Source organism: Corythoichthys intestinalis, chromosome 12, assembly GCF_030265065.1.
Source record: "Corythoichthys intestinalis isolate RoL2023-P3 chromosome 12, ASM3026506v1, whole genome shotgun sequence".
Taxonomy (NCBI): Eukaryota; Metazoa; Chordata; class Actinopteri; order Syngnathiformes; family Syngnathidae; genus Corythoichthys; species Corythoichthys intestinalis.
This window is the reverse complement of record NC_080406.1, coordinates 24,839,335-24,860,959: the sequence shown is the minus strand read 5'-3', so window position 1 is coordinate 24,860,959 and position 21,625 is coordinate 24,839,335. Positions and strand designations below refer to the sequence as shown.

The following is a 21,625-nucleotide window of genomic DNA, read 5'->3' as shown; positions in this document are numbered from 1 at the left end:
ACAGATAGCTTGAATAGTTCTGTTTGGGATAGGCCTGAACGATATTAGAAAAGATGATTATTGCCATACATATTGCCAAGGCTCCACACTTATTTTTTGCTTTGGTCGGACTAGTTGCACCTAACTTTGGGGAACTTTGAAGTAGGGCTGCAGCTATCGAATATTTTAGTAATCGAGTAATCGACTGAAAATTCTATCGATTAATCGAGTAATCGGATAAAACAAATATATTTTTAGGTGAAGAGCAATTATAAATATACATGAGAAAACAAGACATTTAATCTAATTTTGAACCATTTTCAGTCAATCAATGTCTTTATTTTCGATGTATATTGTTGAAAACAGCCAACAATTGCATCTCAGATGTAACTAGAATTTAAAAAAAAAAAAAAAAAAGACTAATTCACTGCTTTCACTCAAAAAACTTTAGATCTTATTACAAAAAATATATATATATATCTTACCTAAAAATGCCGTTACGCTTGATAACACACATCACTTAAAAGTTTGGATTTTTTCCCCACGTCTTTCAATTGAATTTCTCTTTGTGTCAAGCCATTTTTAAGTTCTAGTTAAGTTTTAAGTTAGTCTAAACTGTAAGTCCTGATAGGATTTAGAGTTTTTGCAGTGTTCAAAATAAATGTATGATACAGGCTGTATTGGAGCAAATTAGCACCAGTGCTACTTGGTGTTTTATCCAGCAATGACTACTGAGCTAAAATTGATAGTTAGCATGATTAAGTTTTTATTTTACACCCTCATCACTCCACAATGCTATGTTATGTTAAAGCCTGTATGTAAGACACGTTAGCCAAGCATCGACAGTGGTCATAATTAATAGAAACCTAGCCCTCCGCAGGGCTAACGTGACTTCAGAACAGGAACGTTACTCTTATTTATTAGCGCTTAGCGCTCTTTATTAGCGCTTAGCGCTCTACTGCTTTAAGATGGCGGCTGTTTACTAAAGCTGCCCAGACGCGGCCGAGTCTGTCATTTAGCATCTAGTTCAACATACATGTGATCTCTATGAGACGCATGAGACGCTACCTGTACCAACGTAGCATCGTACGGGGTATTTAGCAATGTCGGCGTCGTTTGTGGCGGCTGTCGGCTGCAGTAAGTTTTTTTTTTCCCCCTTCTTCCTCTCCGCACGTGACAGCGCGTTGTCCCGCATTAAAAGTAGTCCGAGCAAAACGTGATGCTTAGAGCTGTCAAAATAAACGATTACTCGAGGTGAATAAAATTACTCGGATCAGTTTTTAAACTCGAGTTACTCGAGTTGCTCGAGTACTCGTTTCAGCTCTACTTTGAAGTAAGGTTGGCCAACCATGTTTTTGAATAATATCAATGGCTAAACAATTATAAGCATATTTTCATTATTTTTTTTAACGCAACCCTTCCAGATTCTTTGTTTAACCCATAGCAACGCCCTTGACAACGAAAATGCTTTTCTTCGGCAATCTTCAGAAATCTTCGGAAATTACGTCACACCTAGACGTGCGAGGGAAGTCCACCATAGAACAGTATTGTTTGTTGCATTGCTTCTCGGTAAGATGCCACAGCGGTGTGTGGCGATGTTTTGTTCTCGCTCAAACGAAAAGTTGTATGAGCGGCCAAAGGATAGCAGGGCACGTAAATGGACATCTTTCGTTCGCACGAAGCGAATGAATTTCACGCCATCATCGAGTAGTGTTCTCTGCTGCAAACACTTTGAAGATGCCTGCTTCCTTAACCGGTCTGCTTTGATTTTTGGATAGATGACTGATGACTTTGTCAAAGCATAGCTGCCTACTGTTGTGGAATTGAACAGTATAAGCTATGAGAGCCGCTGACAGGTGACAGCTGAAAAATAGCGTGTTGGTTTAGCGTAGCCATTGAGTAAATCTCGCAGCGAATCAGCGAGCGCGCAGGTCACGCAGTGAATCATGGGAAATGTAGTCTCGGGACAACACTGAAGTGGTGCTTTGTAATCTGTTCGCTTGTGTGAAAAAACTACATTTCCTCACGCCATTAGACGCCATTCCTGCCGAGAGCTGTGCCGAGCTGTGTTCTAACTTTTCCATAAGAACTGCTCCATGTGTTAATAAAGAGACAAGGTTGTCAGCGCGTCGTGTGTTCGATACATTTGTAAACAAAAAGCTCATAACAAGACACTATGCACAATCCGTTTAAGAGACGCTGAGTGGGAGGCGAGGAGGAGATCGGCGAGAAGCAAAACTTCGCGGTCGAATGTGGCGGCAGTCCGCTATTATTTTGTTTTCTTATTGTTGCCACAATAAAGTGGAGAAAGCCATCGAAGACTCATCTCCTTCTTTCCCCCCAACGTTTTTATATTATTATTTTAGCTGCCGGATCTGCCAAAATGAACATGAAGTCTGATTAGTATTTTTTTTAACAATGTCATCAGATAGACAAAAACATAACATTATGTGCAAATGCCTGCATCTTCAAATCATAAAAATAATAACAGCCTATATCTTACCAATGTTGTAATCTCGATGGGTCTTGTACAGTGTTGTTAATAACGGCGTTACAATATAACGGCGTTACTAACGGCGTTATTTTTTTCAGTAGTGGGTAATCTAATTAATTACTTTTCTCATCTTGGCAACGCCGTTACCGTTACTGAGGACGGAAAGGCATGCGTTACTATATTGGTCGAAAAGTCTGAGGGAGACTGACTCACCGAGACGACAGAGCAGAGCAGGAGTCGGGAGAAGGCAAGAAAGTTGTGACGCCGAGCAAACGCGATGCTAGGTAGCTCCAATAATACATGTTGTAGCCGATAGCCTACAAACTACGCCCGCATTTCATGGTAGATATGGTAGACATGGTAGATATCACATGTACTGTATATAGATATAACTAGATGCAAAATGACAGACATGGCACTAAATGCGTTAGTAGACAGCCGCCATCTTAAAACAGTAGACTTTTTAGGACGGCTCTGTTGTAGAGAACCTTCCTAGCGAACCTAAGTAACTTTTTATCTAAAATACTTCTAAATCGGCAAAATCTTGACTTGAATCTATCTTTAAATGATGAAACCGTTTTAAAACTTTCATATGTCGAAAGTACAGAGAAGGGAACTAATGCAATAATGGGAGCAATTTTAACAACTTTTAACAGTTGATTCAGGGTAAAGGGTAAATTAGGGTAAAGAATTGGGCTCGGGCCAATTGTACCAAAAACCTTCACAAAAAACTTCACATAGTGTGGCCAATGTTTTATTTGTTTTTTTTTTGAGGGAAAAAAAAAAAGTAATTATCACCAATTACTTTGCCAAGTAACTAATTACTCTTACATTCAGGTAATTGAGTTACTAACGCAATTACTTTTTGGGAGAAGTAATTTGTAACTGTAATTAATTACTTTTTTTCACTAAGATTAACAACACTGGTCTTGTATCCATTCCATGTCAGGTAGTCTAGGTACATTGTTTGTATTCTGATTAGCGTCTGGCTAATACATGTTAGATCCAACATAAAATTCCAAGCTCCTCTTCTTCCTCCAACTCTTCAAAAACTTGGATCTCCTCCCTTGCGCTCGGTCTATCGCTTATATCGCTGTTTGAATCGTTGTTTGAAGGGCTTTGTTTGGCGGTGTAGGTTCACTATCCTCTTCCCCTCACTATCCACTCGCTCTCGCTATAGACCCTACCCACGTGACGTCACAACTCCGCTCTCCTGAATGGTACCGCCCACTTGTCCGTCAAAACATAGTGTTAACCTGTTACGGCTACGTACATTTCTCCTATTTACGGCGTGTTTTTCTGCTCCTTAACATTAATAATCAAAATGGTGAAGGCGTGTGTGGCTGTTGGTTGCACTAACAGAGAAGATGGAAGGAGAGACTTGAAGTTTTACCGTATTCCGAGGGATCCAAAGAGAGCGAAATGGACGGCTGCAATTCGACGTGAAAACTGGGCACCAAAAATTCACCACAGACTATGTAGTAGTCATTTTATATCCGGTAAGATGCATTTAAGATATACTTAGAGGGTTTTGGGCTGACAAATAACCACAATTAAGATCATTGCGAGGCTAATCGCCGACAACATACGACGTAGTACGACATAGTTTCAAATTCAAGATGTTTGTGACTTCCCTTTCTTCCACCATCGTTATTTTTTGAATAATATTTAGCTGGTACCAAGTGAAAGAAACTGGCCTCGTCTACGGGGCTGACAAATAACCACAATTAACATCATTGCGAGGCTAATCGCCGACAACATACGACGTAGTACGACATAGTTTCAAATTCAAGATGTTTGTGACTTCCCTTTCTTCCACCATCGTTATTTTTTGAATAATATTTAGCTGGTACCAAGTGAAAGAAACTGGCCTCGTCTACGGGGCTGACAAATAACCACAATTAAGATCATTGCTAGGCTAATCGCCGTCAACATACACGTATGTATGTAGTGAGAGTGCTATCGCTAAACCATATAAACATTAAAAGCCTTAACTCCATTGACAAACGACATGAAATACATTAGACTTGACAGTGGATGTTAGCAATAACAAAAGATTTTGAATTGAAAATTTCGTAACTCACCTTTCCAAGCACAAGATAGATTCCTGCCGAATTTTCGTGGACGAGGACCTGTTTCACCCAACCAGCAACGAAGTATTTATAAGCCTCCAAGCTCTTGAAGTTTTTCATATTTTCGTGAGAATAGGCTGATTTAGTGTGGACAAGATAATTGTAAATATCTGCGTAGCAGATGTCAGGCAGACAGGGCGAAGACAGTGGGTCGAAAAACATCGATTTGGGCATCAAATATGGATCTGGCGACTGTATAGAACGAAGCTTTTCCTCATAACGCCTTTTATGCAACAGATCCAGTGAGTTTGCGGCATCAGAAAGCACCGGGTCTTCCATGAAATGCATTTTAAATTCCGCCATCAATTGAAAACAATGCTAATACAGAGTCAAAATGACGGACAAGTGGGCGGAACCATACAGCGAGCACGTGGTTTTGTGACGTAGGTGGGTAGGGTCTATATAAGCTATATAACTGGCCGAGGAAATGCTGTCCCGTGAAATGCCTGTTTATAAATGTTCCCGTTGTTACTTCTTGCGTTCGCTTAAAAGTGTCCATTTAAAAAGGAAAAGCGATGGATGATACTCCACGCAGAGCGTGTTATTAACAAATGTTACAGTTGTATAAACATATAGCGAGAATAAGGAACGTCACTGACAAGCGCAGGCCCCCCGCGAGTGGATAGTGAGGGGAATAGGATAGTGCACCTACAGCGGCCGTATGTATGGAGCTGCCAACGCTGTTCCCGGTGTGACGTATCACTTCCGGGTTCGTCCCCTTTCAGGCTCGAACTTCGGAAACGCGATTATTTTGTCAAATATACAACATATAAATTATTTTTTCATGCTTTATTTGGTGGACAATGTTTAATTACTTTACTTGTGCCCTATTTGGCATGTGAAGAAATTAGTTCACACTACAGCTTTAAGGTGCACAGCTAAGCCTGTTGGAATATGGACTAATTCCATTTATCGCACGGTAAATGAAAATGAAGGCGGTACTTTTCCCGCTGCGATTTATCGTCTAATGTGCGTGCGTACGTGCGCGCGCGGCAGATGTGCGGCGGACGTGCTGTAAAAAGTTCGGTTTCCTCGTTACCAACTGCGCAATATGCTGCGATGAGGATTCACTCTGTCTTTTTTTACTTCTGGGTATGTTCGTTTTACACATTTGAACCTAAGCTACGTTCATGCAGGTCTTAATGCATGAATCCGATTTTTTCCGTTTTTTTACGACTTGAGTGAGGAATCAACTTGACGGTCTGAACGTGACAAGTCGCATAGAACTGGACCATTTCAAATCCGATCTAGGCCACATTTTTCCAGAACTTTCAAGTCTCCCGAATCGGAATTCATGCAGCAATGATATCAGCAAAGCAAAAGCGGCAGTCAGGACGGGAGCGATGTAGCTGTGCATTAGCTTCTAGCTTAAACTCTGCTTTTATGCACCAAGCGGGCTTGAACACGGTCATAAAAAAATAACTGAGGAAAAGGATAAGCCTGACAATTTTCGATATTAAATCTATGCGCCGAATGAGCAATATTTCAGTATTGCTTACATGGCCCAGACGGGGCAAATTTACACACCCATGTCATGTCATGCACACAAGTCAAGGCTTATGTGCGTGCGTGTATGCGTTCTATCAGTCCATATAAACTTTGAATAAAAGACTTTACGGGGATAATTAATGATTGTTATTTGTATCATCTTTTTGGAAATCAAAATATGATCACCCTGGAATGTCATACAGCTAGCATGTGTAATTTGTTATGATGCTTCTGCGCATGCGGTCACTTTGCTGAGCGCATCTCGGACTGCGAATTAGTGCTTATGCGTGATACTTGAACGGGCTCCATGGACAAAGGCAGTCTGAACGGGCACGCCAAAAAACCAGACATGACAAAAAATTTGATTTGTGCATTAAGTCCTACAGTATGAACCTAGCCTTAGTGAAGCCAAATTTTTGTTACTTCTACTTAATTAATATATTTTTCTCTGTTGTTGTTGAAGTGCAATTGTTTGTGTTACTATAACTTTATACCTCTGTGCCTAAATGCTTAAGTTCTTGAAGTGCAATTTTATCTTTCCTTGAAAAAGACATTTTATTTATTCCATGTTTCTGTGCGGTATTGATATTGTTGTCTTTTACTTAAAAGAGCCGTGGTCTATTGTTTTTGGTTGGGATTTCTTAAAAAGTATTTTTTGATTTAAGAGTAAACGTTTATTGCGTTTAAATCGGTGTACTATATTATATATTACTACTAATATTACTTAGTATTATTAATATATACTGTATTCTTACTGTGTGATTGTAAATTGGTTAAAAAAAAAAATTGGGGGGGAGGGCGCAATAATATCGCATATCGCAATAATTTATGAGAGAATTTATCGCCCACTAAAATTTGTTATCTCGACAGGCCTAGGTGCACCAGCGCAAAATGTAGGCGCACTTACATTTTTCATTGCATAACTTTTAACGCCATACTTTTAATCACTCTCCATAACATTCATATAGTTCCATCATTCATTCATCTTCTGAACCGCTTATCTAGTGTTGTTAATAACTGCGTTGGAGTATAACAGCGTTACTAAGGGCGTTATTTTTTTCAGTAGTGTGTAATTTAATTAATTACTTTTCTCATCTTTGCAACGCCGTTACCGTTACTGGGGATGTAAAGGTGTGCGTTACTATGCGTTACTACGTTGGTAGAATGACGCAAGAAAAGTCTGAAAGACACGGAGAGAGCCGTTGTGATGCCGTTGAAAACGCAATCCTAGGTGGCTCCAATCATACCTCACTGCACTGACTGCAGCAGACAGCCTACAAACTATGCCGCCATGTTGCTACGGTAGCTATCTCACGTTTATAGAACTAGATGCGAAATGACAGATTCGGCGGCGCGACAACATCTGCAGAGAACTAGATGCGAAATGATAGACTCATCGGCGTTAGTAAACAGCTAACATCTTAAAGCAGTAGACTTCTCAGAAAGGCACTGTTGTAGAGAACCTTCCTAGCGAACCTAAGTGACTTTTTATTTAAAATACTCCTAAATCGGCAAAATCTTGACTTGAATCTATCTTTAGTGTTGAAACAGTTTTAAAACTTTCACATGTCAAAAGTAGACAGAAGGGAACTAATGCAATAATGGGAGCAATTTTAACAACTTTAACGGTTGATCCACAACATTAAATGACTTCCAAACATAGCAAAGGTTACTATCTAGTTATCGCAATATCCGCAATACCCCTGTGTCGAGTTAAGTTTAGGGTAAGGAATTGGACTAGGGCCTATTGTCCCAAAAACCCTTTGAACTTCACATAATGTCACCTAAGTTTATTTTTGTTTTATGTTTTGGAATGGGGAAAAAAACACAAACACACACACACAAAAAAGCATGAAAAGTACCACCAATTACTTTCCCAAGTAACTAATCACTCTTACATTCGGGTAACTGAATTACTAACTCAATTACTTTTTGGGAGAAGTGATTTGTAACTGTAATTAATTACTTTTTAAAAGATTAACATCACTGCGCTTATCCTCACGAGGGTCGCGGGGGTGCTGGAGCTTATCACTGGTAACTCCAGACAGAAGGCGAGGTACACCCTGAACAGGTTTCCAGCTAGTTGCAGAGCACATATAGACACACAACCATTCACACATACACACACACCTACGTACAATTTGGATTTGGAGCGTTCAATCAGCATACCATGCAGTTTTTTGGGATGGGGCAGGAACCCGGAGAAAACCCACGCAGGCATGGGAAAAACATGCACATTTCACACAGGAAGGCCAGAGCCGGAATTGCAGCCATGATCACAGAACTGTGAGGTGACGTGCTAACCACTATCCCACCGTGCCGCCTCCATAACGTGAATTATTTTTACACAATAATGCTTGTCTTTACTGAATGCTTCATTGAGGGAGTCCACTCAAATTCACTAACGCTTTGACGCTCACGCTGCTGAGAACAGCCTCTCACTTAAACAATGAATGAGTTGGCACAGCACACTTCAGACTGGGCTGCAAGTTTAATGATGATTAACACATTTGTGCCTTTGATCATAGAGCAACCGAGACTTCGCTGGCCAGATCAAAGCTACAAAACTGTCAATCATTGTTAAGGTTAGGTACCAAAGGCCAGCAACACTGGTGACAGAGAAAAACAGTTTGGTCGCACTGCTTTGCAGGAGGGAGGGTGAGAAGCTGTGGCGCTGTACAAGCATGAAGCAGAAAAACGTGAATAAAGTGATCCTTCGTTTTTCACGGTGAATGGGGACCAATACCCACCGTGATAAGTGAAAAACCGCAAAATTAAAAAAAAATTAAAACATTTTGTGTGTGTTCAATGTATTTATTCAGATTTAGCATCGGAAAGAGATAATATAAGACATTTTGCTTTTCACTTTTTTCTCAAAGTATAATTAAAAAAACATTTATGTGTATATATATTTCTTAATAAATGGTTTTTAAGCACTTCAAATGTAATAATTTTTATAAGTATAAGTTTGTATAAGTTTTAAATATTTTACAGTCCCACCAAAATATTTTTAAACAAGAATAAACTATAAATTGCTTGTCTTTATTAAATGCTTCATTGAGTGAGTCCACTGAAATCCACTCAAGCTGCTCACTTACAAATAGGGGAGTGACAAAATGGTGATATTTCGTGATACTTTGTATGCCAAAAGGTTATCGATATACTCCTGCCAAGAATCGAGATATCGTTTTGAAAAAGTGTCAATGTTGTGTCGATGTCAAAGGTGTCAAAAAAAAAAAAAAAAAGGAACCAACAAGTTGCTGCCAAAATCTTCCACCATTATAGTGTCTCAATTAACTCTAAGGCTGCATTGACGGTGCTTGACGCCCAATCCGTTTAGACTGGGAACGTTCGTTCATTCGAAACCAGAGCATTCACAGTCATTCTGTCCGGTTTTCAGGGCATTTACAGGTCATTTCCTGTTGAGTTTGAGTCACTGCCTATACATTTGGGTGATTACTAGGTCACTTACTGTTCTGTAACTCAAAATAAACCGGAAGTGACCCATAAAATACCCCCAAATCAACAGGAAGTAACTGAAAATCAACAGGTAAATGACCTTAAATGTCCCAAAGTTACCTCATTGCCTGGCATTGGCTGTCACTGATGGCCGGTTCATTCGCTGCCACCCTCCAAATTCAAATGGATTGGACATCTACTAGTGATAAACTCATTTCAATTCACAGCAGAAGCTTGTTTTTCTGTTTATTAGTTGTTTGTAGAATATCCTAGAATAATTTCCTGACCAATGTACCGTCATATCATCATTATCGTGAGCTTTGTATCGCAAATCGTATCGTATCGTGAGGTAACAAGAGTTTCCCACTCCTACTTACAAAGAGTTGCCGCAGCAACGGTTTAACAAGTTAAACGATGATTGGCACATGCGGCGCTTTGAAGCTTCGGGTTCCAGGCATCTGTGGCAAGATCAAACATTAAATGTTTGTCAATTATTGTTAACTTTAATAAGCAACTACAGTACACTACCTGAGCAACAAAGAGCAGGGAGAGGGATGCAGGGAGGGAGAATGAGTCTGTATTTTTTAATTTTTCTTTTTTATTGAAAAAAAATCTGCGATGGACAGAGGGAGCGAAGTTTGAAGCGTGAAGTAGCGAGGGATCACTGTATATTTTTTAAATAAAAAACTCCATCCTTTTACCCAATTCCGATCTTCTAAAAATGGCGTGATCGCCCCTATTTCCAATCACGTGATCAGATCGGGAACATCCCTAATTTATATAACGCTGTTTAATCCAGGCTTGCTACATATAAAAGGGATCCAGGATCAACACACTTGCTGCTTTTATGAAGTAAAACGAAAGTTAACATGTTAAAAAAACAAAAAAATTGCACGTCCTGTGATTTTTTAAGTCATTCCCTGCCATTGACAGAGATAGACATCCAATCCACTTTAGTGGGTGTTTAGATACTGTACATGAGTTAATGTGTTTCTTGCATCCCTTGCAGCCAGCGCAAAAAAGATTTCTTCAACAAAAATGTTTCAGTTTTTGATATGCTTGTGATTGCAAGAGTTGTGCAAGATAGCTGCATGAAAATACAACAAAAGAGCAAATGAAAGAGGATGTGGTATATGGGCATACTACAAGAAGAGCACACTTTATTTTCCATCCCTCATACAGAATATTTTGACACTCAGTATCTCAAGCGATTTTTTTCCCTTTTGTGTTAATAACACACGTAGATACAGTATCATCCGACCCTGAGATTGCAAGGTTGACCTTGGTGTGATTCAGGCTGACACAAGCAAAAAACAAGTCTGATAACATAGTATTTGTTTTGTCTGTGAAATGTTTTGAGTGTGAGTAGTCTTGAAAACAATGCTTTCATTTTGACCTTTAGATATGGAAAGCTGACAAAGTGGCTCAGATGAAACCTGCAACTTTTAACAGATTTGAACTCAGATTTGAAGTTACTATACATATATCACAAGGGCACCAAGTGGGAACATTTTGACAAGTGATTCTATACAAAAAGTCTTGAAGAAGAAACAGCAGGATAATACGCGCACTGCAGGAATTTCCTTTAGGGACAAAAAAGGAAATCCTGTCTAGCTTTTCTCTTTTTCCCCCTCACAGTGTCTTTAGGTGCACTTTCTATTGATCTTCCAGGCCGGGCCTGTGGCTCTTAATTTGCCCGACAAGGATGCGCCTCCTGGGGAGGTCTGACCGAAAGACCCGAGAGCAAATTGCGAAGACTGCACTCAAACAAAAGACCAGTGACATGCAAATACCAAACAGTAGCTTTCACAAAAGTTGCCTTTCTGTTGACATGTCAGCACCTGAGCGGTTAAAAAGATGATGGGGCCCAACATTACAACTCATGGGGCCAAAACAAGCTTACTTGATGGCTGATACAAGATGTAGAAAAGCACACAAGTGTTAGAATTGTAAAGAAAGTTAACAGCAGAGCTCCTGGGAAAAGTTGTAGAATTTAGCAAGTAACTGAGGGTTAATATTGACATTTACACGCAACACGGCCATGTGGTTGAGCGGTGAAGCAGCGGGTTGCTCTCCTAAATGAATGCACTGCATCCACATCACTCGAGTCCTATCATGCAGCACATCTGTCTGTCTGTCACTGCTGTGTAAGTGAGAAAAGAACACAGAGGCTAAAACAATGATTCGGCAGGTCTTTGTTAACAGATGCTGTAGTGGTGCAACAGCTGTGCATGTAAAGCTGCTCTCACTCATTCACATAACTAGGGGTGTCCAAATTACAGCCCGTGGGCCAATCGCTGCTCGCTGTCCAGTTTTTATTGGCTCGCGTCAAATTATGAAAATATCAATTATATGGCCTGCACAAGAAGCGTAAATTCAGCCAAGATTCTTTTGCAGTTTTTAGCTTCAACACAAAATGGAGCTAGTCACTTAAACTGCTGGCCAATAGCATTGGCACCCTGCAATTCTGTCAGATAATGCTCAATTTCTCCCAGAAAATTATAACAATTACAAATGCTTTGGTAGTAATATCTTCATTTATTTTGCTTGCAATTAAAAAAAAAACAAAAGAGAATCATTATCATTTTACACAAATGGGCCGGACAAAAGTATTGGCATCATGTGATGCTTCTCTAATTTGTGTAATTAACAGCACCTGTTACTTACCTGTGGCACATAACAGGTGGAGGCAATAACTAAATCACACTTGCAGCCAGTTAAAATGGATTAAAGTTGACTCAACGCCTGCCATGTGTCCTTGTGTGTACCACATTGAGCATGGAAAAAAGAAAGAAGACCAAAAAACTGTCTGAGGACTTCAGAAGCAAAATTGTGAGGTAGCATGGGCAATATCAAGGCTACAAGTCCATCACCAAATACCTGAATGTTCCTGTGTCTACTGTGTGGAGTGTCATCAATACGTGTAAAGCCAATGGCACCGTGGCTAACCTCCCTAGATGTGGACGGAAAAGAAAAATTGACAAGAGATTTCAACGAAAAATTGTGCGGATGGTGGATAAAGAACCTCTCCAAACAAGTTCAAGCTGTCCTGCAGTCCGAGGGTAGAACAGTGTCAACCCGTACTATCTGTCATCGTCTGAATGAAAAGGGACTCTATGGTAGGATACCCAGGAAGACCCCACTTCTGACCCAGAGATATAAAAAAGCCAGGCTGGAGTTTGCTAAAACTTACCTGAGAAAGCCAAAAACGTTTTGAAAGAATGTTCTCTGGTCAGATGAGACAAAAGTAGAGCTATTTAGGAAAAGGCATCAACATATAGTTCACAAGAAAAAAAAAACGAGGCCTTAACGGTCCCCACGGTCAAACATGGCGGAGGTTCCCTGATGTTTTGGGGTTGCTTTGCTGCCTCTGGCCCTGGACTGCTTGACCGTGTGCATGGCATTATGAAGTCTGAAGACTACCAACAAATTTTGCAGCATAATGTAAGGCCAAGTGTGAGAAAGCTGGGTCTCCCTCAGAGGTCATGGGTCTTCCAGCAGGACAATGACCCAAAACACACTTCAAAATGCACTAGAAAGTGGTTTTGGAGAAAGCACTGGAGACTTCTAAAGAGGCCAGCAATAAGTCCAGACCTGAATCCCAGAGAACACCTGAGAAGAGATCTGAAAATGGCAGTTTAGAGAAGGCACCCTTCAAATCTCAGAGACCTGGAGCAGTTGGCCAAAGAAGAATAGTCTAAAATTCCAGCAGAGTATTGTAAGAAACTCATTGATGGATACCGGAAGCGGTTGTTCGCAATTATTTTGTCTAAAGGTTGTGCTACCAAGTATTAAGCTGAGGGTGACAATACTTTTGTCCGTCCCATTTTTGGAGTTTTGTGTAAAATTATAATGATGTAATTTATTTTTTCATTCTATTTTGGTTTTATTTCATTGCAAGCAAACTAGATGAAGATATTACTACCAAAGCATTTGTAATGCAATCATTTTCTGGTAGAAATTGAGCATTATCTTTTAGAATTGTCGGGGGTGCCAGTACTTTAGGCCAGCACTGTAAACAGTGCCTCAACATTAGTTCAGGGGTCAAAACCTGAAAACACTTTGAAATCAGTGTGGGAAATATTTCAGTATATTAAAAAAAACAATAATCCAATGTGATAAATTGAGCTATCTTGGTTTGTAATTTTCATGACTTTTTTTTGCTTTCTCTTTGTTCTGAACTTTGTTTCAGTAGTGTAAATATAAATAGAGTGGTACCTCTACTTACGAAATGAATTGGTTCTGGAAGTAGTTTCGTAACATGAAAATTCTGTAAGTAGACGCGTTTTCCATGTAAATGCCCTAATCCGTTCTAAACCCCCCAAATTCCATTCAGAAATAAATATTGTATAATGCATAAAAATGCATCAAAACATGTAACAAATACTTGTTATAATTAGATTATTGCACAATAAACATAAAATCAGAGATGTGCATAATGTAAAAAAACAAGAATAGAGTAAAGAATAAAAGTCATGTAAAGCTGTCAGAACGCAAGGAGCGAACGAAGAGTACGCTGGGATACACACACATACACATACAGTAGAGCTTCCTCTTAGCCAATTGGATGCCCGGAATGCTAAGCAATAGCTAATGTCAGAGCAGCATGTTACGTTCGGTAAACTCGGAGCTGCGAGTACCAGCCATACTGTATTTTTGCCTTTCATGAAAATTTCTTACTTAACAAGAGGCAATATTTTCTGTTTGGGACGTGTCTTCCCCTGAAATTTCTGTATGTAGAGACATTTGTAAGTAGAGGTACCACGTTTGCAGTGGAACCACTAATTACGAAATTACCGTATTTTTCGGAATACAAGTTGCTGTTTTTTGGGCTGGGGGAGCGATTTATATTCTGGAGCGATTTATGTGTGAAATTATTAACCCATTATTATATAATTTCACATGTTATTTTGGTGTTTTGGAGTGACACTGATGGTTTGGTAAACTTGTCAACATGTTGTTTATTCTATAGTTATCTGAATAACTCTTAATAGCTATGTTACGTTAACATACCGGCCATGTTCACATTTCGTTTTTCATGCATCATGTAACATACTGTACACAAAGTCAGCATGTTGTTCGCTATTGTATTTTTATTTTAAATTGTCTTTCAAGATGACATATCTGCTCTATGTGTTGGATTTTTTCAAGTAAACTTACAGTGCCTTGCAAAAGTATTCGGCCCCCTTAAACCTTGCAACCTTTCACCACATTTCAGGCTTCAAACATAAAGATATAAAATTTTAATTTTTTGTCAAGAATCAACAACAAGTGGGACACAATCGTGAAGTGGAACCAAATTTATTGGATAATTTAAACTTTTTTAACAAATAAAAAACTGAAAAGTGGGGCGTGCAATATTATTCGGCCCCCTTGCGTTAATACTTTGTAGCGCCACCTTTTGCTCCAATTACAGCTGCAAGTCGCTTGGGGTATGTTTCTATCAGTTTTGCACATCGAGAGACTGACATTCTTGCCCATTCTTCCTTGCAAAACAGCTCGAGCTCAGTGAGGTTGGATGGAGAGTGTTTGTGAACAGCAGTCTTCAGCTCTTTCCACAGATTCTCGATTGGATTCAGGTCTGGACTTTGACTTGACCATTCTAACACCTGGATACGTTCATTTTTTGAACCATTCCATTGTAGATTTGGCTTTATGTTTTGGACCATTGTCCTGTTGGAAGATAAATCTCCGTCCCAGTCTCAGGTCTTGTGCAGATACCAACAGGTTTTCTTCCAGAATGTTCCTGTATTTGGCTGCATCCATCTTCCCGTCAATTTTAACCATCTTCCCTGTCCCTGCTGAAGAAAAGCAGGCCCAAACCATGATGCTGCCACCACCATGTTTGACAGTGGGGATGGTGTGTTCAGGGTGATGAGCTGTGTTGCTTTTACGCCAAACATATCGTTTTGCATTGTGGCCAAAGAGTTCAATTTTGGTTTCATCTGACCAGAGCACCTTCTTCCACATGTTTGGTGTGTCTCCCAGGTGGCTTGTGGCAAACTTTAAACGAGACTTTTTATGGATATCTTTGAGAAATGGCTTTCTTCTTGCCACTCTTCCATAAAGGCCAGATTTGTGCAGTGTACGACTGATTGTTGTCCTATGGACAGACTCTCCCACCTCAGCTGTAGATCTCTGCAGTTCATCCAGAGTGATCATGGGCCTCTTGGCTGCATCTCTGATCAGTTTTCTCCTTGTTTAAGAAGAAAGTTTGGAAGGACGGCCGGGTCTTGGTAGATTTGCAGTGGTCCTTCCATTTCAATATGATGGCTTGCACAGTGCTCCTTGAGATGTTTAAAGCTTGGGAAATCTTTTTGTATCCAAATCCGGCTTTAAACTTCTCCACAACAGTATCTCGGACCTGCCTGGTGTGTTCCTTGGTTTTCATAATGCTCTCTGCACTTCAAACAGAACCCTGAGACTATCACAGAGCAGGTGCATTTATACGGAGAATGCAGAGACTTGATTACACACAGGTGGATTCTATTTATCATCATCGGTCATTTAGGACAACATTGGATCATTCAGAGATCCTCACTGAACTTCTGGAGTGAGTTTGCTGCACTGAAAGTAAAGGGGCTGAATAATATTGCACGCCCCACTTTTCATTTTTTTATTTGTTAAAAAAGTTTAAATTATCCAATAAATGTTGTTCCACTTCACGATTGTGTCCCACTTGTTGTTGATTCTTGACAAAAAAATTACATTTCATATCTTTATGTTTGAAGCCTGAAATGTGGCGAAAGGTTGCAAGATTCAAGGGGGACGAATACTTTTGCAAGGCACTGTATATTAATAGATCAAGTACACCCATTTAAACGCGATATTTACTCTTAAACAATAGACCATGCCTCTTAAGTAAAAGACAACAATATTAATACCGCACAGAAACACAGAATGAATTAAATGTGTTTTTCAAGAAAAAAAAAAAATTGCACTTATTAACTTAAGCATTTAGGCAAATGAAAACTTTTCCCCTCATAGCTTCTGCTATGGTGTTCCATACAGATGCAATGATACAGTTAAGTCACGATTTTCGATTCAATTCAATACATTTAATGCTCTGAAAAGAAAATAACAATTGTATTTTTTGTTTCGGGGTTTTATTTTTTGTTTGTTTTTTTGGGCTAACGAGCAAAAATTTAATTGCCATCATATAAACATGCATTTTAGTGCATAATATTTATGTGCTTACTTCTTACTAATCTGAAGAAATTTTGTATAAAAGTGCTGAAAACAATCTTTACTGTTTGTAAAGTGAGGCGGGGCACACTGTTGATCGCTACAGCTCTCTTAGCAGCTAGGTTTACTACATGAGCATTACATCCTATTTGTGGTCCGAATCCATCTGTGTCACGTACTGAATTAACAATATTTGCAGCATTATCTTATAGTCACTAGTATGGATTGATTTGGCCTTCTTAACTTCCATTCAGTCATGGCGGTTTATAATTCATGAATGTAGTATATGGACTACGTGTCCCATAATCACTCTGGGCTCACGTAGCCAATGGCATGGGAAGTAGCACATCTAGTTTGCTATTTCATGATATCTAGTGTGTGCACGCATTAAAGAAGTCAGAAGTCACGTCTGCTCATTACTGCACAACACCAGCATATGACAATCGACTTTCATAAACAGGACGAGTCTGAAGCACAGTGCTCTTAATTTGCCACTCAATGTTCATCATGTCCGTTGTCAAAGCGAGGTTGTTCGTAGCAGCCAAGTCGGTAACACTGTTTTGGCGGACTTCGTTGTAAATACCCGGTGTTGTGCCGAAAAATAGCCGTCCCGCGTGAATAGTCACCCCTGACGGGAGCGGCCACATGTCAACAGCACCGGCACGCCGGAGATGGTCAGCAGTCAATCCGGAGGACTGACAAGGCCGGTATACGTTGAACAATTGGATATCATGGGAACGATTGACTGCGGCGCTATTTTTTGCCGGACCTAGAATGAAGATGCATTTTGCGCAGTTGGTAACAAGGAATCCGAACTTTTAACAGCACCTCTGCCGCACGCGCGCACACACGTGCACGCGAGGCGATAAATCGCAGTGGAAAAATTACCGCCTTCATCTTTATTTATCGTGCGATAAATGGAATTATTGCATATTGCGACAGGCTTAGTACCAAGAGGTTCCCAATGATACTCGCGATACTTTGTAAGTCACATGACTGCGCCCGATTTCCGATAAAGTGTTCGGATTGGAAACATCCCTAATATTGCTTTCAGATTCAGAAAATGTATTGTCATTGTTACAAAAACACAACGAAACTTTGTTTGGAGCATCCATACAGCTAAGTTGGTAAAGTGCGAAACCCATATAATAAATATGGGTTTTGCATCCATCGACTTTTCCGAAAGCGGCCCTCGGACAAAAGAAGTCTACACACCCCTGATGTATACAAAACAGACCTGATTGACTGTGACTCTATGACTATTGTTAACGCATTGTCTGGCCTTGACGTTGATGGACGTCTGATCCATTTGAACTGGGAGAACTAACAGCGCTGATTTGTTCCAAGTAGTAAGAGTTAAGTGTACGCTTTTTATCTTTGCCATGATCTCATCTCAGCGCCGCTCATGTGACTCAAAGGCTAATTAAGCTGACAATTCAAGCGGAAGCTGATCGAGCGCCGACCCGGCTAATGAACAGCTGACCATTTCCAGCTGTGAAGCCCCTCTCTGACATCATGGAAGCAACAACAACGGGAAGTTCAACACTTGAAATCATCTCAAGTCAACTCTTTAGAGCGGAAATGTGTTATTAACTCTAGAGCTTTGTCTTCCATGTTCTATATCATTTCTCTTTTGAAAAAAAAAAAAAAACTTTGATACCGTAGATAACCCACGTGAGCTACTCTTGCCCATCCCAGTCAAAACAGCAGTAGAGATAAAATACCACGGGTTGTAATCTCTGGGAAATCCGAGCGCACGTCGTAATGAACAGGCTTGGACATGCTGGCCGGCACTTTCTCGTTTGAATGGGACAACAGTAGGAACACGTCAGGTTCTGCTGGAGGGAGATGAGGAGATGGTCCTTCAAACTGAATCACTTTATTTCTGCTGCCTCAGGCCCGACTTTGAGGGTTCTTTGACATTTTTCTGTCCACTGACTGGTCGGTCAGAGCAAAACATTACTCTGGTGATCTTCCCATTTGAAAAGATGTAATAATCAGCATCTGATTAATGATTTAACTGAGTTGCAAGTTGTTGTTTTATCCATTACCACGCTTGTATCTCCAAACATTCATGCCTCAAATATTATTTGATTAAAATGGATGGCGATGCATTTTATTTGTTCCAGCCCTCACTACAAACACCATTTATTTATTTATTTATTTATTTTAAGTGCTTCTTTCACAAGCAAAACAGCAATCAACAGAACTTTGGTGACAAAACTACCGTATTGGTCCGAATATAAAACAGTGTTTTTTTGCATTGAAATAAGATTGAAAAAGAGGGGGACGTCTTATATTCGCGGTCTAGACATTATACCCATTCACGACGCTAGATGACGCCAGATATCATTGAAGCGATGTTCTGTTATGACAGATCTCAGCTACTCTCCCCATTCACGACGCTAGATGGCGCCAGATATCATTGAAGCGATGTTCTGTCATGACAGATCTCAGCTACTAGTTTAACCAGTTTGCATTATTTTATTGCAATGTTTTTTTACACAGATCAGTCGTCCTGGTCCCTTTGGAGAAAAACAGCCCCAAAGCATGATGTTTCCACCCCCATGCTTCACAGTGGGTATGGTGTTCTTCGGATGCAATTCAGTATTCTTTCTCCTCCAAACACGAGAACCTGTGTTTCTACCAAAAAGTTCTATTTTGGTTTCATCTGACCATAACACACATCCTCCCAGTCCTCTTCTGGATCATCCAAATGCTCTCTAGCGAACCGCAGACGGGCCTGGACGTGTAATGGCTTCAGCAGGGGGACACGTCTGGCAGTGCAGGATTTGAGTCCCTGGTGGCGCATTGTGTTACTGATAGTAGCCTTTGTTACTGTGGTACCAGCTCTCTGTAGGTCATTCACTAGGTCCCCCCGTGTGGTTCTGGGATTTTTGCTCACCATTCTTGTTATCATTTTGACGCCACGGGGTGAGATCTTGCATGGAGCCCCAGATCGAGGGAGATTATCAGTGGTCTTGTATGTCTTCCATTTTCAAATAATTGCTCCCACAGCTGATTTCTTTACACCAAGCGTTTTACCTATTGCAGATTCAGTCTTCCCAGCCTGGTGCAGGTTTACAATTTTGTCTCTGGTGTCCTTCGACAGCTCTTTGGTCTTGGCCATAGTGGAGTTTGGAGTGTGACTGACTCAGGTTGTGGACAGGTGTCTTTTATACCGATAATAAGTTAAAACAGGTGCCGTTAATACAGGTAACGAGTGGGGCCTCGTTAGACAAAGTTAGACCTCTTTGACAGCCAGAAATCTTGCTTGTTTGTAGGTGACCAAATACTTTTTTTCCACTCTAATTTGGGGGGAAAAAATCTTTAAAAATCAAACAATGTGATTTTCTGTTTTTTCCCCCATATTCTGTCTCTCATGGTTGAGGTTTACCCATGTTGACAATTACAGGCCTCTCTAATCTTTTCAAGTAGGAGAACTTGCACAATTGGTGGTTGACTACTTATTTCCCCCACTGTAAATAAAATATTAATAATCCTAAATTAAGGCGCAAGTATTTAAAAGCACAGATTTATTTCATGAATGAACCTTTATATTCCCCTGCGATCCTCGTGAAGTTGCAGTAAGCGGCATGGAAGGTGAATGAATGAACTTATATATTCTTGTCAGGTTAGATCAATATTATTCATTTGTAGTATTGATGCTGTCTTTAATTGCAACGTGATGGTGGTGGTATTATGCGAATTAAGTCCCCAATAAAAGCCCATGCACCAAAATCATGATTAGAGAGGCTTATTCTTTAAGAACTTGCAACAAAAGAACACTTTCTTACTTCTTTTCTCCGAAACAATGACAAACACGCCATTAACTCATTGCCTGCCATTGACAAAGATAAACGTCCAATTCATTTGAAGAGGCATGACTGGCTGTGAATGTTCATCTTTCAGTGCCATTGACGTTGCTACACGTTCAATCCATTTTGACGAGGAGTCAAAATCCCAGTCAAAATGGATTGAACGTCTAGCAACGTCAATGGGAGCGGATGAGATAATTGACCAAATTACAAACGTCAAGAATAGTTTAGAGCGGGTCGTCTAGCGGCCACCTGGCTTGACTTTACAGCACATTTGCATGACACTTGTCATCATTGTTTGTCCACTTGATTTATGCCAGCATGCTTATTAATCAAATTCACTTTAAAAAAAAAAAAAAAAAAAAAACATTTTGGGTTTATTTTATAAGTTTTCCCATCAGAGTTAATTGTTAACTTACATTGGTTTGTCCGGGTTGAGCTGCCGGTGCATGGCAAGGGAGAATCCAAACAGACTCCCGGGTTCTCCGTCTTTTCTGATCACATAGTTGGTGTCCAGGTTGAAGGCCAGCAATGTAGGAACGTTGAAAAAGTAGAAAAGTGCCGTATAAAGTCCCCTTCGCGGTAGCATCCCGGTGGCTGTTTTGGGGACAAAGTTGCTCAAGCGCAAGTAGTCCAGTGCTCTTTACGCAGCCGACAGTGCCCGAAAGCCGCTGCTGGTTGAGACCCATCAGGGTGGGAGGATCCTCACCTTTAGTGCCCTCTTTGGTCAATTTTGGAACAACCACAAGGAGTTGGTACTGCTAAACCAGTGTTTTTCAACCTTTTCTGAATCATGGCACGTTCATTGGAAACAATCTCGCGGCACCCAACAAACCAGAAATGTTCCAGAATTACTTTCTGTACAGTATACTTAATAATAAAATAATTTCTCAGTATTTATACTGAGAAACCAACCATGTTTTTGAATAATATCAGTGGCTAAACAATTATAAGCATATTTTCGTTATTTTTTTTAACGCAACCCTTCCAGATTCTTTGTGTAACCCATAGCAACGCCCTTGACAATGAAAATGCTTTTCTTCGTCAATCTTCGGAAATAACGTCACACT

At 40.1% G+C, this 21,625-nt stretch overlaps 1 protein-coding gene across 3 annotated transcripts in view; it reads right to left on the bottom strand.

Annotated features, from left to right (window-relative positions):
* The window catches only part of itga6a (integrin, alpha 6a), a 51,035-nt gene extending 29,805 nt beyond the window's left edge, over nt 1-21,230 (bottom strand). For 2 of the 3 annotated variants that reach the window (XM_057852236.1, XM_057852238.1), the window contains exon 1: nt 20,975-21,230. In XM_057852236.1, the coding sequence (XP_057708219.1) occupies nt 20,975-21,144 (170 nt within the window). In that variant the 5' untranslated portion in view covers nt 21,145-21,230. Of the gene's footprint in view, nt 1-1,047; nt 1,322-20,974 lie in introns of those variants that run through there. The other variant, XM_057852237.1, reaches the window with a different exon arrangement.
* Nucleotides 21,231-21,625: the final 395 nt, after the last annotated feature.